General features: G+C 48.3%; 2 protein-coding genes across 9 annotated transcripts in view; both read left to right on the top strand.

Moving 5' to 3' along the window:
* Window positions 1-6,769, top strand: part of GGNBP2 (gametogenetin binding protein 2) — a 33,179-nt gene extending 26,410 nt beyond the window's left edge. For 6 of the 8 annotated variants that reach the window (XM_070390525.1, XM_070390530.1, XM_070390529.1 and 3 more), the window contains 6 exons: window positions 994-1,188; window positions 2,999-3,146; window positions 3,483-3,608; window positions 3,691-3,839; window positions 4,815-5,063; window positions 6,120-6,769. In XM_070390525.1, coding sequence (XP_070246626.1) covers window positions 994-1,188; window positions 2,999-3,146; window positions 3,483-3,608; window positions 3,691-3,839; window positions 4,815-5,063; window positions 6,120-6,323 — 1,071 coding nt within the window. In that variant the 3' untranslated portion in view covers window positions 6,324-6,769. The remainder of the gene's footprint in view (window positions 1-993; window positions 1,189-2,998; window positions 3,147-3,482; window positions 3,609-3,690; window positions 3,840-4,814; window positions 5,064-6,119) is intronic. The other 2 variants (XM_070390528.1, XM_070390527.1) reach the window with 2 other exon arrangements.
* Window positions 6,770-8,942: 2,173 nt separating this feature from the next.
* On the top strand, window positions 8,943-19,035 carry DHRS11 (dehydrogenase/reductase 11). The gene is made up of 7 exons (XM_005892317.3): window positions 8,943-9,323; window positions 12,040-12,249; window positions 16,310-16,404; window positions 17,160-17,289; window positions 17,905-17,997; window positions 18,192-18,257; window positions 18,385-19,035. Exons 1-7 carry the CDS (start codon window positions 8,967-8,969, stop codon window positions 18,424-18,426), a joined length of 993 nt encoding a protein of 330 aa, XP_005892379.2. The 5' UTR covers window positions 8,943-8,966; the 3' UTR covers window positions 18,427-19,035.
* Window positions 19,036-19,195: the final 160 nt, after the last annotated feature.

The raw sequence follows: 19,195 nt of genomic DNA, 5'->3' as shown, positions 1-19,195 counted from the left end.
TGGTCATGGCTCTGGAGGGTTAGGAGAGGAGTTGGCTGGAGAACTGGAATTTAGAACAAGTTTGTGGATTTTTCTTTGTTTTTTAAACCTGTCACACTGCCAGCCTTGATTTTTTTAGACATTTTCAGAGTAGAGAACTGAAATTGACGATTATTTAATGAGAAGCTGCTATGAAACATAGCTATTGGCAAGTTAAAAGCAGCCCAAAAATAAGCATCAAAATTAGAAACATTTAATGAGTCCCAGTTTGCCTGCTTCTTTCCAGTAATATGAAGTAAATGCTGTCTGAATGCCATGATATGAGAGCTACTTTTTAGAAGCACACTGAAGGCTCTTTATAATGCTGGTATTGGGTTTTGTGTTGTGATTTAGTAATATCTTTTTTCAGTTATGCTCTGTAGAATATAAATTTTTGGCTAGTGAATATTCTGTTATAGTCTAGGGCAGGGTCATAACTGTTTAACTGGTCACCTGTCCCTTTTGAGAATGGTATGTGAACTATAAACTCTTTTTCAAAAGCCTATCCTTGGACTTTAAACATTGTTCTGGGGAGTCTGAGGAGATGTGTGTTTGTTTTTGCCGAAAAGATTTCTTATTCCTTTCTCTTTGTATATTTGTGTCTTCAGAAACTAGATCATTTAATCAGGTTAAATAGTGTTCTCATTGTATGAAGAAATAGGATGAATGTTTACTTTGTTGTGTTAAAATTCTGAAATTTAAAACTAGAATATTTCTGGATTCAAACTGGAGTATGTGTAAGTCTCCCTTTCCCATTGGAGTTAGTTGTACATTCATTTCCTGATATTTTAAGACTGTCATCATTTAAGGTATTAAAATTTAAAATTCTTTTTGGGGACTGCTGGACAAAATTACAGCATGAAATGCCAGTTTCTGTGTGTGTGATATCATTTAAAATTAACAAGTGAGAATTTCCTTGGAGAATAAAGGGAAGTTTGAGCCAGTATTCAGTCTCAGCTTTGTTTTTTATAATAGATGACTGTGGAAAAAGTACAGGGTATTAGTCGATTGGAACAACTTTGTGAAGAATTTTCAGAAGAGGAACGAGTAAGAGAACTCAAGCAAGAAAAGAAGCGCCAGAAACGGAAGAATAGACGAAAAAACAAATGTGTATGTGATATCCCTACTCCCTTACAAACAGCAGATGAAAAGGAAGTAAGCCAAGAGAAGGTAGTACTCCTTAATATTGACTTGACAATATATGGCTTTTTTTCTAGATTTCAGCACTTTCACTGTGCTTTCTCAGAACATGGGTTCCTCTGGCTTGTACGTTGGCTTTTTTTCTTACTGTAGTCTGTATAACAACCTCTTTAATGTCATTTGTTTTATAAAGACAATGTTCAATAATTAGTAGTATCTTACTACCTGACCTTAGTATTCTGTTAGATCAAAGCCCAAATGTGAAAAGTTATCTCCATGCATGACCTAGAGCAGTTCTCAACTTTTGGTCTCAGGATCTCTTTTCATTCTTAAAAATTAGGGTGCCTAGTGAGCTTTTGTTTATGTGAGTTATACTTATCAGCATTTATTGTATTAGAAATTAAAGTGGAGAAATTTAAAGTTATTTGTTAATTCTTTTAAAAATAATAAGCCTATTTAATGTTAACATGAATAACATAATTTTGAAAAAGAACTGCTTTCTAGGAAAATTTGAGAAGGGTGGCTTTACTTTATATTTTTACAAATCTCTTTAATATTTGGCTTAAAAGGAATCAGATAGATTCTCTTTATCTGTTTCTGCATTCAGTCTGTTTGCATATGTTGCTTGGTCAAAGCATGTGAATAAAGTCTTACTTCACTCATATATGGTAGGAAAAGGGGAGAGGAATATTCCTTTTTAGATAGTTGTGGATATTCTTCTTTGGCATTATAACTTGACAGGTGGTAAGATTTTTTATAGTGTGGAACCTGACACCTTAAAGTGACCTTTCATACTTTTAAAATCCATCAGCAGTTTGAACAGATTTTATTCATGCATGATTCTGTAACATCATGCACTGGTCATTTGAAAACATAATGGTTCACTGAGGTGAACCATCTCCCCAGATGCTGACATTTCATTACATAGTATCAGACAACAATGTTAAAACCACTGTTCTTCCCATTAGAAAGGTCTTAAGCTTCAATCTCATTGTGCTTGTATATACAAGTTTTCAAAATTCTAATTATAGTTTGAAAGTTTAAATTTTATCAGTGACAACAAATACTGTCTGTTTTTTTCTTTTAAGAGCTGGACTGACTTCATTTATTTTTGAGAAAATGTCTTTTAAATATTCAAGTCTGAATAACCATAGTTTGTCTCTTACCCTCTCTTTCAAGTGAAGTTGGTGTTCTAGCTAGTTTAGCTTGCAACTCAAACTGTTGCACAGGCACTTCTTGAGACAGTCATACATTGGTATTCATCAAAAATGCTTTAAGCATTCTTCTCATTTCTCACAGACTAATAAAAAGACCTCTACTTCATGAGTTGGTATTTAATAAAATTAATATTTTTAGTGCTGCATGCGTCAAAGACATTTATAAGTGAAATATCCTTTTATCTCTGTTTATTTCCACTGAGAATGCTTGACAAGTGAAGAGTACAGTGACTGTTGGTACACACTTGGGTTGCTTCTGTCTTGGTTTGTGCTAAAGTACCAGCAGCTTTTCCCACCACTGCTTTTATACCATCAGCGTAAGTGTCAAGACAATGAAAAAGGCAAATCACATCTTAGTGTTAGGATGAAAGTGGTTTTGACCTAGGGAACCCCTGGAGCCAGCAGACCACACTTTTGAGAACAGTTGTCCTAGACTTTCCTGATACCATTAAGGTCTTGACTTGGTTCTAGTTGATTCCTAGTTTTTAAATGAATTAATGATCTTCATGAGAATAGTTTTTTTTTTTCTTTAATTTTTATCTAATTAGTTAATGTTGAGGAAATTAAAATATAGCCATATGGAGGTAAAGATTTTTACCATCTCTTAATATTAATCCTTAAAGGAAACAGACTTCATAGAAAACAGCTGCAAAGCCTGTGGCAGCACTGAAGATGGTAATAGTTGTGTAGAAGTAATTGTTACCAATGAAAACACATCCTGTACCTGTCCTACCAGTGGCAATCTTTTGGGGTCCCCTAAAATAAAGAAAGGTAAGTAAACAGTTTAAAAAATATTAACTCTTAAGTTTATTCTTTCTTTCTTTTAAATACAAGAGCTTTTAGAGAGCCTGTAACCTAAAGGTTAGGAAGTGCTTTATAGACCCAAGAATATCATATAATTTAGTCAAACACTTAGGGTATTTGATTTGTTAAACAATAATGAAATAAAAAACCGTAAGTCTCCAGTCACATTTTCATTATTTAATGTACTTTTTACTTTCAGTAAGCCATTGGTTTTGAAATTTTTAAGTAGTCCCCATTTGGGTTATCCTTTGTCTCAATATATTTATTGGCATGTTAATAGTAACTCACTCGATTTGTTCTCAGGCTTATCGCCACACTGTAATGGTAGTGATTGTGGATATTCATCTAGCATGGAAGGCAGTGAAACAGGCTCTCGGGAGGGTTCAGACGTCGCCTGCACTGAAGGCATTTGTAATCATGACGAACATGGTAGGTTCAGATTAAGCTTCCCAATTATTTCTGCTACATGGCTGAGTTAAGCACATAAATAAAAAATTACTGATTTCTTCAGGTGATGACTCCTGTGTTCATCACTGTGAAGACAAAGAGGATGATGGTGATAGTTGTGTTGAATGTTGGGCAAATTCAGAAGAGAACAGCACCAAAGGAAAAAATAAAAAGAAGAAAAAGAAAAGCAAGATGTTGAAATGTGATGAACATGTAAGTGTCATAAAATGTCATTCTTAAACCTTTGCTCTTTTCCTTGGAGTGGCTTAGTCGCTACACACCTTAGTCTCTAGGCTTTTTTGTTTTTAGAATGAATACCTCTGCAGTTCCGTTGGTTGCTCATCCTGTGATTTTTATAGGCATGTGTGTCTGATGTGTGGTTGTTTGTCCAACAGTCCGTGTGCGACATAAATCCAATTCCTTTTTTCACAGTAGTTTTTAATGTTAGCTCCGTGATCTTGAGCAGTTTGCTTGATCTGTTTTCCCTGCTGTAAAATGGGGATAATAGTCCCTGTCAGATCAGATTCTGTGAAGATTAAATGAGATTATATTGATGGGTTAGCATAGTGTTTGTGTGTGCGTGCTCAGTTGTGTCTGAGCACAGACCCGCCCTGGGTGACCCGCCCTGGACTGTAGCCCACCAGGCTCCTCTGTTAATGGAATTTCCCAAGCAAGAGTACTGGAGTGGGTTGCCATTTTCTACTCTAGGGGATCTTCCTGACTGGAGGATTGAACCCTTATCTCTTGTGTTTCTTGTGTTGGCAGGCGGATTCTCTACCACTGAGCCACCTGGGAAGTGTAGTGTTCGCTGTGTAGTAAATGCCTAGAAACTGCCAGCTGTTGCTGCTGTTCTGTATTCCTGGTGAAATCTTAACATACTCTCAGGGCATTTATTTTTTCTTTAAAAAAGAGTCATTGCTATTATGCTCTGCCTTTTGGGGCTTCCCTGGCTCAGTGGTAAAGAACCTGCCTGTCAGGCAGGAGACTCGGGTTCGATCCCTGGATTAGGAAAATTCCCCTGGAGAAGGAAATGGCAGCCCACTCCAGTATTCTTGTCTAAGAAATCCCATGGACAGAGGAGCCTGGCGCGCTGCAGTCCATGGGGTTGCAAAGAGTCATACACGACTTGACAACTAAACAACCACCACCTGCCTTTTTACCTGAGAGATACTTTTGCTGTGGTTTCAGATCCAAAAGCTTGGAAGCTGTATCACAGATCCAGGTACTCGAGAGACCTCAGGAAATACCGTGCACACAGTGTTTCACCGTGACAAGACCAAAGATGCACATCCTGAAAGCTGCTGCAGCTCTGAAAAGGGCGGGCAGCCCCTGGCTTGGTTTGAGCATAGGAAAAACGTACCACAGTTTGCAGAACCCACAGAAACATCGTTTGGTCCTGATTCTGGAAAAGGTGCCAAGAGCTTAGTTGAACTCCTTGTAAGTAAGCCATGATATCTTTTTGTGGATAATTGATTGCTCATGGGTAGATGTGGGAGGAGACAGTATTTGAGGGTTTCGCATTGGGAATGGGAGGAGGCTCTTAAGCAGTATTTTATTATTTTTTGGTGACTTCATTCCTGCCCTTCCACTGTGTAACTGTTCTGGAGCACATTTCCTTGTCCTCCTTTGTCTCAAAGGTAGAAGAGCCTATTTGGGAGAGGTACAGAGAGTTGGCATCAAGTCTAAGAGTCTGACTCCTTGGTGGGGATTGTTATAAGCAAGCTACCTTTCTGAGTGCTAATTAATGGTAGCCAACCTTCCAGACCAGGAAAGTATATAGAATCTGAACTAGAGTCCATTTTCCGGGTTACTTCCTTCATGTAACCTTCATGTCATGTAGGATAAAAGCCTAACTGAACTTGGGACATCTTTTATAATTGATTTGCAGTCTTTATACTTTAGATGAATTATACCTGATTCCAAGCAACCCAGGGCATAGTTCGTGTGGAATTTGCAGGAGGGGCAAGGAAAGAAAAGGGTGGCATCTTTCCTGTAGTCATCACAGGATTCCAAGGGAAACAAATCCTTTAGAATGCTAGCTTTTTTCTTTTTTATATAGTTGTAAAGTTTATTGGTGATACTGTATATTTCATAAGTTTTAAAAAGGTTATATTTTACCTAACTTGTGGAGATAAATGTTTCAACATAGAACCAGCCAGAGAAAAGTCAGATTATTTAAAATTTGGAAGCTATTTATAACCATCTCTAATTAATCTCTTTTTAAGGCTAAGGTGTGTTAGTAGTCTGCTTGTAGGCTTCTAGGACAAATTATAGATCGAGTTTTAAATCAAGTTGAGTTGCATTTTATTCTTACTTAGTACTTTCCAAGGCAGAATGACATTTTGTTATCCTGTAAACATTCTATTTAAAGCCTTTATGTGACTGAATTAAAACTAAAAACTAGCCTGCTTTAGTTTTTAGCTGTCTTCTATTAGGATAGCATTTTGCATTCTTCATTTAAGTCATAGTCTTAACTACTGCTTTAATTTGCAGGATGAGTCTGAATGTACTTCAGATGAGGAAATCTTTATCTCACAAGATGAAATACAGTCATTTATGGCTAATAACCAGTCTTTCTACAGCAATAGAGAACAATACCGACAGCATCTGAAGGAGAAATTTAATAAATACTGCCGCTTAAATGATCACAAGAGGCCCATTTGTAGTGGCTGGTTGACAACGGCTGGAGCAAATTAAATAAATAAAATAGCTCTGTCTTTCAATGAAACACTCAAGATGACTACTGCGCCTTCTCTTTCAAAAAAACTCTTTAATTTTAGTGACTTATGGCAAAATTTTATCTTAAATCAATGTGATTCTTTCTTGTTTTGGGAGACGGTGGAGGTAACCTCATTAGTTTGTTCTTTCTTCAGGCTTGTGTCTTTAGTTGTGTGGCTGCGCAGGCCTGCCATATGATTTAAGCCATCTCTTTTCATTAAATGTTTCTCTTCCTGTGAGACTTACTAAAAAGCAACTTAGTGGCAAAAAGTAATGTTGTACTTATACTTCTGTACAGAAATGACAATGAGCTGAATATATGGTTTTACAAAGTAGACATCCACTTGCGAAATGTTTGGATGTAATGTTAAAGCGCAATGTGCAAAATTTAAAATAAAGAATATTTATTAATACGCATAGTAAAATTTGGTGTACATGTTTCTACTTAATGTGTGGCAGTATTTTAATTAGCCACCTGTGGTCTTGGTATTTGACCAGTGATGATGTTAGAGAGGATGAAGAGCAAATAAGGAGAGGGATACAGGCTGTTGAAGACAAAAATTCTTCCCCTTCGTCAGAGTTGACAGCTGAGAAGAGCAGGGTCCAGTCTTTTGTTCTGAAAGAATAAATTTGCTGCGACACCTTTAAATACTGACTAGCATCATACTTCCTTGTGAGATTTTTTAACTGCTGTTATTTATAATGTTCCTTGATAACATAACATAGAGCACCTTAAATTCAGAGGTTCAGATTGAACTAGAAGAGTGAAGCAAAACTTGGCAGAATTTCAACCAGGGGTTGCCTGATCAGTAGTTACTTGGTGCGTAGAGAACTGGGAGCAGAAGGCTCCACTGAGAGCTGACCACACTGCGGTCTGTGTGAGTGCCTGTTCCTTATCTGGTTTCCAACAATAAAGCCACTCTGGCTTTACAGTTACTGTTTTCACAAGCTGTCTGTGAGTACTGAAGGTGAGATTCCCCGAGGAGTAGCATTTGGCTGCCATTTAAAAGGTTGAGTCAATAGTTAAGTAAAATCATGTGCTTACAGCTTTGTGTCTACATGTTGATAATACTTGGTGGGCAGCAGACAAATGGTGGGACGGTCAGTACCTCTCTGCAGTGGGGATGGAGTGAACCTTGTGGATTTTCTACCACTTAATCAGATTTCTAATCAGATTTCAAGTGGGCAACAGCAGAAGCTTAGTGAGATTTTAACTTTTGTAGTTGGTATTTTTTTGAGCCACCCCGAGTTGTCTTTTCAAATCAAAGTGTGGTACAGGGACTAGAGCAGAGATGAAATGAGTAATTCCTTTCTGATCCTTGTTTGCTTTCATCCTGGAATCCATAAAAAAATGACTAAGGGTTCTCCCAACAGCCCTTGGCTCTGAGCCCAATCCTCCTTCCACCACCTGTTGCAGTCAACTTTTCTCTTGAGATTCCTAAATTAAGCAAGGGCTGGTTTTATTTTAATCTTTGCCCTTGGGGACCCCAGCCACATTCACGGCTTATTCCATTGGTTGCAGTGGTGGGATTCCAGCAGAGATGTTTTCTCTTTGAAAGGACGGCTATATAAAGAATGCAGAAGGGAGGCAGTATTCAGTGTTTTGATGGAATATCCTTAGTGGTCAGCAAAGTGACTTCTACTTTGAATAGAACCAACAACCTAAGAAGAGACAAGGGAGGACACAGTGAAGGCAGTTTCAGAACACATCCCCTGGCCTAATACTGGACTGCTTGCCATCCAAGCCAGGCTCCTCGTCTGTCTCGGTATATCCTATAAAATGACAGTGTTAATAGGTTCTATCTCATAGGGCTCTTGTGCACATTAATATATTTGAGATGCTTAAAATGTATTTTACTGTGCCTGTCACAGTAAGCGCTCAATAAACAGCTATTGCTTTAATTTTTCGCATACACCGTGATACATTTGCTCCAGTGGGAGTAGGGGGGCTTAGAGGAGTTGTAGGCTATAGGTCATGAGGGATACAATCCCCTCCACCCCAATACACATGTACTTGGGACTGTTTGCCTTTTTAACCATGAGTTCTTCTCGGTTGGAAAGGCCAAGCGATCAGGCAGGGTTGAAAGGTCACCCCGCCCCAAGGTCACCCAGCGTCGACCGCTGAGACGCTCAACCTTGTCTGAGCTGAACCGTTCCCATCAGCCGCCGGCTGGTTGAGGAAGGCGGTGGCGTCACCTTAAGTGCCCCGTAACTTCTCTTCCTGGCCTTTGGGTCAGGATAGGGAAGGCGGACAGAGCAAGAGGCGAGTACGCGCGTCCTCAGGCCTGGTGCAAGCCTGCACCGAGCCTCGTTCTCTTCCAAGGATAAGAGCTCACAGAGGGGAAACTACAAACTCCCGGGACCCTCCCGCCCAGTCCCGCGAGAAGCGGTTTTGTCCGGGCTAGGGCCGGAAGGGGTGGGGTGGGGCGGGGACCGGGCGAGAGCCGGAAGGGGCGGGGCCGTGCTGGAAGGAACGGAGCGGAGTCCGGGATCCGGCGAGAGCCGGATGGGGCGGGGCCGTGCCCTCGCGGCAGGGGTGGGGAGGGGTGGGGGCGGGGCCGTGCTCTCGCGGCAGGGGCGGGGCGGGGCGGGGCCGCCGGCCCGCATCGTCCTCCAGCCGGGATGTGGCCGATCGCCGAGGAGCGGAGGGTGGAGCAGGGGGCGGAGGCCGGCCAGAGTGGAGGCAGGTCCTGGCGTACCTCTGACGCGGGCAGGTCGACTGCGGGCGCCGCGGGGGTGACAAGAGAGCGGCCGGGCCCCTACGACCTAGGGCGGAGCTCGGCGATCCAAGGGCTCTGCTCCCAGAGCGAGGTGGCCGGGCGGCTCGGGACCGTGGCCAGAGCCGGCATGGAGCGGTGGCGTGACCGGCTGGCACTGGTGACGGGAGCCTCGGGAGGTATCGGCGCGGCCGTGGCCCGGGCCCTGGTCCAGCAGGGTCTGAAGGTGGTGGGTTGTGCCCGCACCGTGGGCAACATCGAGGTAAGGCCCTGCGGGGGAGCGAGTGGCTCCGGGTGGCGTCGTTTCCGCCGGGCTTGGGTCCAGGTGGGGGATGGGGAGCGGTCGGAGCCAAGGTGTCACGCTGCACTCTTACCCGCCACCCCAGGGCCACTTGCAGCGGGCTCAGGGGCAAGAGAGGTGGATGCCTAGTTGGTGGAGGAGGCTTTTGGATCCCTCAGGGCAGGACTCTCTCTTTGCTTTTTAAAGTCTTGTCCGTTAGGGAGCTTTTTTCCTGACAGCCTCTGCTCTAGTATACCAAGTCTCTGACTCCCTGGCATCTTTTCTCCTGCTTCCCTACCTGCCTGCTCAGGTTGGCTGAGAAAAGGAGAAGCCAGGGAGAAGGGAAGAAAGCTTTCTGGCCTCAGTGGCGAAGCTGGCTACTGGGTTGCTTCCTCTGGTTCCCAGACCTAGTCCACAAAGCCAAACAAAGCGAGTAGGAGCTAGAGGACTTGATCCTGCTCATTTTTCACCCAGGACTGAGAGTGGGGTTGGAGTGGGAGTGGAGCTTTTCTGAAGAGGCTCAGCTCCACCTTCTCCTGAAGGTGAGGGTTAACCTTCTCGATGGACATAAGGGACAAATGGGATGTATATATAAAGTAGACCTTTTTTCCAGTTTCACTGTCACAGGTGGGACTGAGGAGGTAAACCAGGGCATTGAACCTGTGTGCTCTGGGGGACAAAGCAATGTGGAACTGAACCCCCTGGTTCTTCTCTTAATGTGGGTTGGGAGCCCCAAGGGTTGTGAGCAATGAGAGCTCAGAGAAGAAGGAAATGAAGTTGGCTGTGTTGGAGCAGGGAGGAAGAAGGATGAGCAGTTTCCATCATAGGAGCTTTGGATTTACCCCAGCCAGGACCCCCCTCAGGGTTTGGGCTGGTGCTGAGCTTGACCTCCACCCTTGCTCAAAGTCCCTGGGGCAGGGAGAGGGCGAGGAGGCCTTGGGTGGGGCTGAGCTGGAAGGTGTGCAGGAGGGAGGCCTGTCCCCTCCCCTGTTGCCGACCAAAGGTTCGCTTTATAGCCTCCTAGATGGTTCCAAGGTCACCTGGCTATACCCTTGCCCCACACTGCCCCTCCCTTTCCCCTGTTCTGAGGTGCTCAGGGCCCGCCTCCACTCCGGAGCCTAGAGGATCAGACCAGGGATTAAGCCACTTGATTCTCTGATTCTAAAGCCACTCTTGCCTTCTGTTCCTACTTCCACCCCAACTGCAAACCATCCAGAAGGGTCCCTGAACCCTGAGGAGAGCCCCCGATTGATCACTCACCCCCCAGGAGGCCTCCTTTAATGAGGGGGGATGGCTCAGCTGTGAGGGGACTGACATGATTTCAGGTCCTTTTTGAGGATAGATGCGGACAGGTAGGGCAATGAGAAAACAGCAACAGAGAGACATGTATTATCAGTCCCTCCATTGTGGCTTTGCTGCAGGGCTTTGAGTCTGGAGGAGGAATGGAGAGTTTCGTGCCAGGAGAGGGCAGAATTCCAGGCTGCTTTGCCCACCATCTGCTTTTCTTGATTGGTTGATGGATTCATTCATTGACACTCAAACAAAATTTGAGTTCCAACCTCCTACAGTGAGAAGCCCTGTTTCCCGAGGGGGTTGTTGAGCAGGTGAAATGTTGAGTAGGTGAAATTGGGTGAAGGGGGACTTCTGAGACCCAGAAGACTGTACTGCTTAAACTCATGGAAAGTTAAAGCAGAAAAGAATTTCCTAGGTCACCTGACTGAGCCCTTTATTCCTGACTTGGTTTGGGGGTAGGATGGTGTTCCAGGGCAGGAGACCAAGCTGGCCCTCCTCTAGGGCTCCCTGCCCTGGCACCCCTGGCCCACCGACACATGTCCATAGTCACCTTGAGGAGGCTCTGGTGCCCGGTCACTGGCCTCCAAAGCAACCACACAGCTGGTTTTCTTCCTGCTTCTGAATGGCTGCTTACCTCAGCCATCTCCCAGTGGCCTTTCTGTCTTAGGGATCTTTAGTGTCTCGAGGGCCCTGGCAGTGCCCAGGGGGGTGCCCAGTGTCACCTACTACCTGGCTTGGCTCACAGTCTCCAGAGAAACTGGGGTGGAGGGTGGTGCCCCGTGGGTCAGAGAGAAAGACTCTCCTGACTTCCTGACGATTTCTATAAGCAGGGCGAGGGGAGACCAGCTGTTGAGCTCAACTGAAAAGTGAAAAGTCTGTGTGAGGGTTCTGAGCCAGCTGGCTGCAGCTTGTGGAGGGACAGTGATCGTTTAGATATAAGCCCTTCTGAGAGGGGTTGGTAGAGTGATGGGAGAGAAGTGAATTGAGGTCCTGGTGACCCTGGGCGCTGGTGGAAGAAGCATGGGGTGGAGTATGGCTATGAGCGGAGGTGTGTTCCTGTTGGGAAAGAGTCAGAAAAGAGACATCTCTCCATTCCCGGGATCCCCAGGCCCCTTCTCTGACCTCCCCACCTCACCCCAGAGCCCCAGAAACTTCTCCCTTCTTGAACGGAAGACTCGAGTTTATTTGGGAGGTTCCTCCACTGATGATCTCAGCCTCCCCCACCCTCGCTCAGGGACTGCTCTCACCCCTGGACTTTGACCTGAGAGGTCAGGCTGTGAGGATGGCCACCAGAGGCGAGAGCTCTGAGCGGTGACAGCGGCGGGAGGTGGAGTCTGAGGGCGTGGGGTGGGTTGTGTGTGGAGTGAGCAGCTCATCCCAGTTAGACCCCTGTTGGGTTTCATAGGAGCTGGCTGCCGAATGTAAGAGTGCAGGCTACCCCGGGACTTTGATCCCCTACAGATGTGACCTGTCGAACGAGGAGGACATCCTCTCCATGTTCTCAGCGGTCCGCTCTCAGCACAGCGGTGTGGACATCTGCATCAACAATGCTGGCCTGGCCCGGCCGGACACCCTGCTCTCAGGCAGCACCAGCGGCTGGAAGGAAATGTTCAATGTAAGGCCTGGGGGCAGGGTCTGTTGGTGGGGAGAAGCGGGTCACAGCAGCTGGGAGGAAAGCAGGAAGATAGACCTCTATGGCCAGGAGGAAAGCAGGAAAATAGACATATATCTACAGCCAGGAGGAAAGCAGGAAGATAGACATCTATAGCCAGGAGGAAAGCAGAAAGATAGACATCTAGGGAGAGGAGGCTTCAGGTTTCTGCCTGGGGCACTTTGAGTCTCACCTGCTTCTCCTCCCCAGAGGGAGAGGGAGTGGAGGAAAGGCCAAATCTTTCCCATTCTTCTTTCCTCTGAGCCCCTGGGGGCAGTGCTTAAAAGCTGGTTTCTTTCTGTTGGAAGAGAGATTGGTAGGAAAGAAAACTGCCCTCAATCGGATGTCCCCAAGTGGCAGCTTTGTGCTTGGGGACACGGTCTGATGGGAAGAACAGGAACCCAGAGGCTGAAGATGATGGTCTCATTCAGCCCCTCCAGTAACCATGTGGCTTCAGGCAGGTCATCACCCTCTCTGAACTTCAGTCTTGTCACATGGTAATTGGGATGAACTGCACCCAGACCATCAATGTCTGAGATCACAAATTCCAGTGTCTCCTGAGGCCAGGTAGGAACCCAAAGAGTGGGGCGGGTCGCACGGGGAAGCACTTGGCCATGGAGGGCCCCGCCCCTCCCATCCTCTGTGGGCAAGCACAGGCCTCCCCACCCCACCCCCGCTGCCCGGTGTGTGGCCAGATCTGTGACTTCGCTGAGAGCAGCGGGGGCATCAATTTCCATGGAGACCCCCACCCACCCCATTCACCAAAACCTCAGCTCCAGGAATGCAAGGACTTTTGTCTATTTTATTTTTAGAATGTTTTAAAACCACGTGTAGACCAAGCACAGCCTTCAGGGCATGGATTTTCAACCTCTAGACTGTAATATGGGGCAGTACCTTCAGGGTATGAAACTAATTCTGAGAAGTGGAAAGCAGTGTGTAAATGGAATGTTTCTATCCCCCGCCCCCCACCAGACTTTTCATATGTGCTCACAATAACACCTGACAGGTGCTTGGGCCCCGAAATGAGCAACGAACGTTGAAACGTTGAACGGGGATATGCAGCCCTGCCCTTGCCCTCGGAGAACCTTCTGAGAGATCCAAGTTGTGGACGTCACTTGCAGTCAGGGCGTCTCTAAAACTAGACCTCAGCTTGCCTGACTGTAAAGCGAGGCATGTATATGAAATCCCTAAGCCCCGTTCAGCTGGAACATTATGTCATTCTCTTCAGTTCAGTTCAGTCGCTCAGTCGTGTCCAACTCTTTGCGACACCATGAATCGTAGCACGCCAGGCCTCCCTGTCCATCACCAACTCCCAGAGTTCACTCAGACTCACATCTATCGAGTCAGTGATGCCATCCAGCCATCTCATCCTCTGTCGTCCCCTTCTCCTCCTGCCCCCAATCCCTCCCAGCATCAGAGTCTTTTCCAATGAGTCAACTCTTCGCATGAGGTGGCCAAAGTACTGGAGTTTCAGCTTCAGCATCATTCCTTCCAAAGAAATCCCAGGGCTGATCTCCTTCAGAATGGACTGGTTGGATCTCCTTGCAGTCCAAGGGACTCTCAAGAGTCTTCTCCAACACCACAGTTCAAAAGCATCAATTCTTCAGTGCTCAGCCTTCTTCAGAGTCCAACTCTCACATCCATACATGACCACAGGAAAAACCATAGCCTTGACCAGACGAACTTTTGTTGGCAAAGTAATGTCTCTGCTTTTGAATATGCTGTCTAGGTTGGTCATAACTTTCCTTCCAAGGAGTAAGCGTCTTTTAATTTCATGGCTGCAGTCACCATCTGCAGTGATTTTGGAGTCCAAAATAATAAAGTCTGACACTGTCTCCACTGTTTCCCCATCTATTTCCCATGAAGTGATGGGACCGGATGCCATGATCTTCGTTTTCTGAATGTTGAGCTTTAAGCCAACATTTTTACTCTCCATTTGTACTTTCATCAAGAGACTTTTTAGTTCTTCTTCACTTTCTGCCATAAGGGTGGTGTCATCTGCATATCTGAGGTTATTGATATTTCTCCTGCCAATCTTGATTCCAGCTTGTGTTTCTTCCAGTCCAGCGTTTCTCATGATGTACTCTGCATATAAGTTAAATAGGCAGGGTGACAATATACAGCCTTGACGTACTCCTTTTCCTATTTGGAACCAGTCTGTTGTTCCATGTCCAGGTCTAACTGTTGCTACCTGACCTGCATATAGGTTTCTCAAGAGGCAGGTCAAGTGGTCTGATATTCCCATCTCTTTCAGAATTTTCCACAGTTTATTGTGATCCACACAGTCAAACACTTTGGCATAGCCAATAAAGCAGAAATAGATGTTTTTCTGGAACTCTCTTGCTTTTTCCATGATCCAGCGAATGTTGGCAATTTGGTCTCTGGTTCCTCTGCCTTTTTTAAAACCAGCTTGAACATCAGGAAGTTCACGGTTCACGTATTGCTGAAGCCTGGCTTGGAGAATTTGAGCATTACTTTACTAGCATGTGAGATGAGTGCAATTGTGCGGTAGTTTGAGCATTCTTAGGCATTGCCTTTCTTTGGGATTGGCATGAAAACTGACCTTTTCCAGTCCTATGGGCACTGCTGAGTTTTCCAAATTTGCTAGCATATTGAGTGCAGCACTTTCACAGCATCATCTTTCAGGATTTGAAATAGCTCAACTGGATTCCATCACCTCCACTAGCTTTGTTCGTAGTGATGCTTTCTAAGGCCCACTTGACTTCACATTCCAGGATGTCTGGCTCTATGTCAGTGATCACACCATCGTGATTATCTGGGTCGTGAAGATCTTTTTTGTACAGTTCTTCTGTGTATTCTTGCCATCTCTTCTTAATATCTTCTGCTTCTGTTAGGTCCATACCATTTCTGTCCTTTATCGAGCCCATCTTTCATTCTCTTAGGATTGTCTTATGAGGCATTTCCCAAGAGAACCACGTCAGTGATCACAGAGGGAACACTCGACCTCCAGATCTAGAAGATTCGCTCCCCTGGCCCGAGGGGATCTGTTTCTCCTAGTTTCTCCTCCTCCATCCCTCCATCCCCAAGAGCTGAGTTCTCTGCCCCACAAACCCACATTGTTAAGAGGACCAAAAGCAGGGCTGGAAACCGCCTGTGTCCTGCCGTGAACGCCGGGCCAGGTTTATAGCAGGAGTGTTCTGTCCCGATGCCTGGCGCTGACACCTGATAAAGATAAACGTCTGACCTCCCAGCTGGTCTCCCCTCTTCCCCAGAGGAGAGAGTGAAGGCCCGTTGAAAGTTTTATCTCTGCTTGCCCTCCTGGCTGAGCCTAAGTGGTGGGGCTGGGCGGGCGCTTTTAGCAGAGACCCTTCCGTTGGGCCTCTGTTCCCTGCAGGTTGGGGTCTGGGGGTCACCTCTGCCAGAGGAGGAGAAGTGGGCAGGGTGCAGGAAGCTTCATGCCCTTGGGAGGCCCCTTGCCACAGTGACACGTGACTGTACCCCCTGTGCCCAGTCCTGTAAACAGGATGGAGGTTGGAGGACGGCGTGGAAGGACGGAGGGCCAGCCTTCTCCCGTCCACTCTAGTCTCAAGGGAGGGGCCGGAAAGGCAGAGAGCAGCGGGGTGAAAGGCTGAGCTTGGTCCGGAGGAGAGAGATTTTCAAAGGAAGGATTTTAGGCTGTTTCGGAGAGAGGAAAGCCCGTGACTCTGTCCCAGAGAAGAGTAGGGCATTTGGGGAAGAAAAGGGGGTGAATTCCCTAAGGCAGAGGAGACAGCCAAGATGGGGAGCGCTCCTGGGTGGATTCTGGGGAGGGGTGGTGTCTGTTTCTGAATACACGGGAACTTGAGGGCATCACCCAGCGAGGGGAGCCACCTCTGCTGTCCGCTGGGGCTGGTGGCTGGACGGGGAGCAGCACGTAAGGCCCGCGGCCCTGGCATGTCCTTGGTCTCGGGTAGGACCCAGCCCTGTTTGGGATGCCCCCCACCCCGGGGTGCTCTGGGGCTCCATCACCTGCTCAGACGGGCCCAAAGATGCAGACACGCATTGCCCCCCACCCCGCCTGCAGGTGAACGTGCTGGCCCTCAGCATCTGCACGCGGGAAGCCTGCCAGTCCATGAGGGAGCGGAAGGTGGATGACGGGCACATCATCAACATCAACAGGTGTGGCGGCCGGGGCTGGTCAGAGTGCCCCCGCCCCCCAGCGGGGCGATCTGCTGCGGCTCCTTTGACCTCTTTGGACCTCAGAATTCCCCGGTGGTAGAGCAGGGATCTCACACCCAGTTAACACCCAGAGAGCACGACTAGGGGGCGGGGAAGAACGTTGTTGTGGTTGTTTAGTTGCTTAGTCCCGTCTGACCCTTTGTGACCCCGTGGACTGTAGCCCGCCAGGCTCCTCAGTCTGTGGGATTCTCCAGGCAAGAAAACTGGAGTGAGCTGCCATGCCCTCCTCCAGCAGGGGAAGAAGAGTACGTGGCAAACACCAGCCCCTCGTTGGCTGGAAGGGGTAGCTCGGCCCCTTGGCGGCTGAGGCCTGGGGGCCCTCCCAGGACTGGGGTTCTGCATTCCTTAGGCCGCAGCAGGAACCTCACCCTGTGGCACAGAGACTGCAGTCTCTGTCATGGGGGTGCCCGCGGAGACACGGCCTCCGTGCCCTAGACTCTAAGGAGAACCCTTTCAGTGAACCACACGGGTGAAAGGGAGAGAGCTTTGACAGCCTGCGTGGACTGAAGAGGGAATCCTGGGGTCCACGGAGGGAGGCCTTGGAGGAGGAGGGGGCCTGGAGGAGCTGTCGATGTGGACAAGCCGGATGAGTGGCGGGAGGACAGTCCCTGATGTTCAGGAGGCACCTGGGGGGGAGCTGGTCAGGCAGGCAGCCCGGCATCACTCTCTCCTTCCCCTTCCCTTCCTGCGCCCAGCATGTGTGGCCACCGAGTGCCACCCCCGGCTGAGACCCATTTCTACAGTGCTACCAAGTACGCTGTCACCGCGCTGACGGAGGGGCTGAGGCAAGAGCTCCGGGAGGCCCGGAGCCACATCCGAGCCACGGTGAGGGGCGACCTGACCCCGGCCCCTCCCCACCACACACACTCGCGGCCCCAGAGCCCGGCGTCCGTCCTGGGCACAGGCCTCCCGGGCTCTGCTGCTGCCTGCGGGGCCCTGCTCAGTCCTTGAGTCCCTGCGCGTCTCTGCCTTTAAGGCGGGAGGGGGGCTGACTTGAACCTAGAGAAGGGGGCGAGGGCGGAGGGGTGAGGCTGAGGGAGCACAAGGGACCTTGGGAGGCCACGGCTGGAAAGCAGGACTGGGGCTCTCCCCGGGAAGGCTGCCCGAGCTTGGGTGGCTTGCTCAGCCTCTCCATGCCTCAGTCTTCCCAGCTGTAAAATGGAGATGAAAACACCTAGGGTATGAGGGTATGAGGCTTCCCTTAGGAAGCCACTTTGTAAAGCTGACCTGGCTTTTGGTAATGGCCCAGTAGCTGGTAGGAATCATTCTGATAACCCCCCTGTGGCAGCTTTGGAGGGTGGAGGTGGCCGCTGGACCTTGGGTGGCCGTCCCTGTGAGGCTGGGGCCCTGTGGCCTCTGTCCTTTCCCTCCCAGCCCCCTGCCCCAGGCTGGCCTCTGGCCGGGGCTCAGCTCCTGAGCAGGCTCTCTCTTTTGGCCCAGTGCATTTCTCCAGGAGTGGTGGAGACACAGTTCGCCTTCAAACTCCACGACAAGGACCCCGAGAAGGCAGCCGCCACCTATGAACACATGAAGGTGGGGCCCAGTGAAGCCACCCACTCCCTAAATGAAGGCAGAGGGTGCCCTGGCCTTCAGACCTTGCCCTTCTAGCCAGCCTGTCGCCTCTCCTGGGTTGGGGGAACACGGATGCTGGAGAGGACCTCCCTGGTTGGGGGGAGGACCTTGGATCATTCTGTCCTCACCTCTCTCCTTTCCCCCGGTGCTCCCAGTGTCTCAAACCTGAGGATGTGGCCGAGGCCGTGATCTATGTTCTCAGCACGCCCCCTCATGTCCAGGTGAGTCTGGCCTTGGCTGTCTGTCTCCTGGAGGAGCCTAGCCAGCCCAGAGGTGGAGAGTGGGAAGGCCTTAAGAGGGTGGGGAGAGCGTCCTGGCTTCCTCAAGCCTTGTTTGTGCCTTCTGCAGATCGGAGACATCCAGATGAGGCCCACAGAGCAGGTGACCTAGCGCCCTGTGGGGAGCTCCTCCTTCCCACATCCCCCTTACAGCTGGGCACCTGCCCCTGGACTGGGGGTGTTGATTTCTGAACCCCTGGATTTCACTTCCTTTCCCCACCCCCACCAGGGGCTAGAAAACTTGAGGTTTTTATATGTCAAATTGTTGCCACCATGAATGGGTGAGGGGAGAGGAGGTGGTGCCCCCTGATTGTTTTACCTGCTCCTGCTTTCTCAGTCCTCTTCTTGGGCTCCCTGGCCTTTGTCTGCTGCCCTTGCCTTCTTCCCTTTGGCCTGGGGAAGGGACTGTGGCCAAAAGTGGGGCTTTCCCCTATCTTCCTGAACCCCCACCCACACTGTCCCTGAAGGATGAGGCCGCGGAGGGAAGCCCTCACCTTCCATCTGAATGCTTACTGGGGCTCCGGGCTTCCTTCTGCCCTCCCCCACCGCCCCTTCTTTGCCCCATCTCAGTTCTCCAGCCCCACTGCGGCTTCTCCATCCCTCGTGGGGTCCTCCCTCCACTCTGACTATGCCAGCAGAAGACCAGGGCCTGCCTCCCAAGTGGGTTTCACTGTGATCATTAAAAAAAGAAAAATTGCATTAAAAAATCTTGGCTGCAGAAGTGTCTTTCAGTTCTTCCCCCTTCTTGTGATGAGGAATGGTTGTCTCAGAGTTCCTTGCAGGAGAGCGGGAAGGTGGGTGGATTGGGGGCATCCTTCCTGGAGTGTGAATTACCTTTCAGTTGGGTCTGGAAAATGGGTAGGAATTTCCGGCCAGAAAAA

This window comes from Bos mutus, chromosome 19 (assembly GCF_027580195.1).
Source record: "Bos mutus isolate GX-2022 chromosome 19, NWIPB_WYAK_1.1, whole genome shotgun sequence".
NCBI classification, from domain to species: Eukaryota; Metazoa; Chordata; class Mammalia; order Artiodactyla; family Bovidae; genus Bos; species Bos mutus.
The sequence above is the reverse complement of the archived record's forward strand: the minus strand, read 5'-3'. Positions and strand labels throughout refer to the sequence as shown.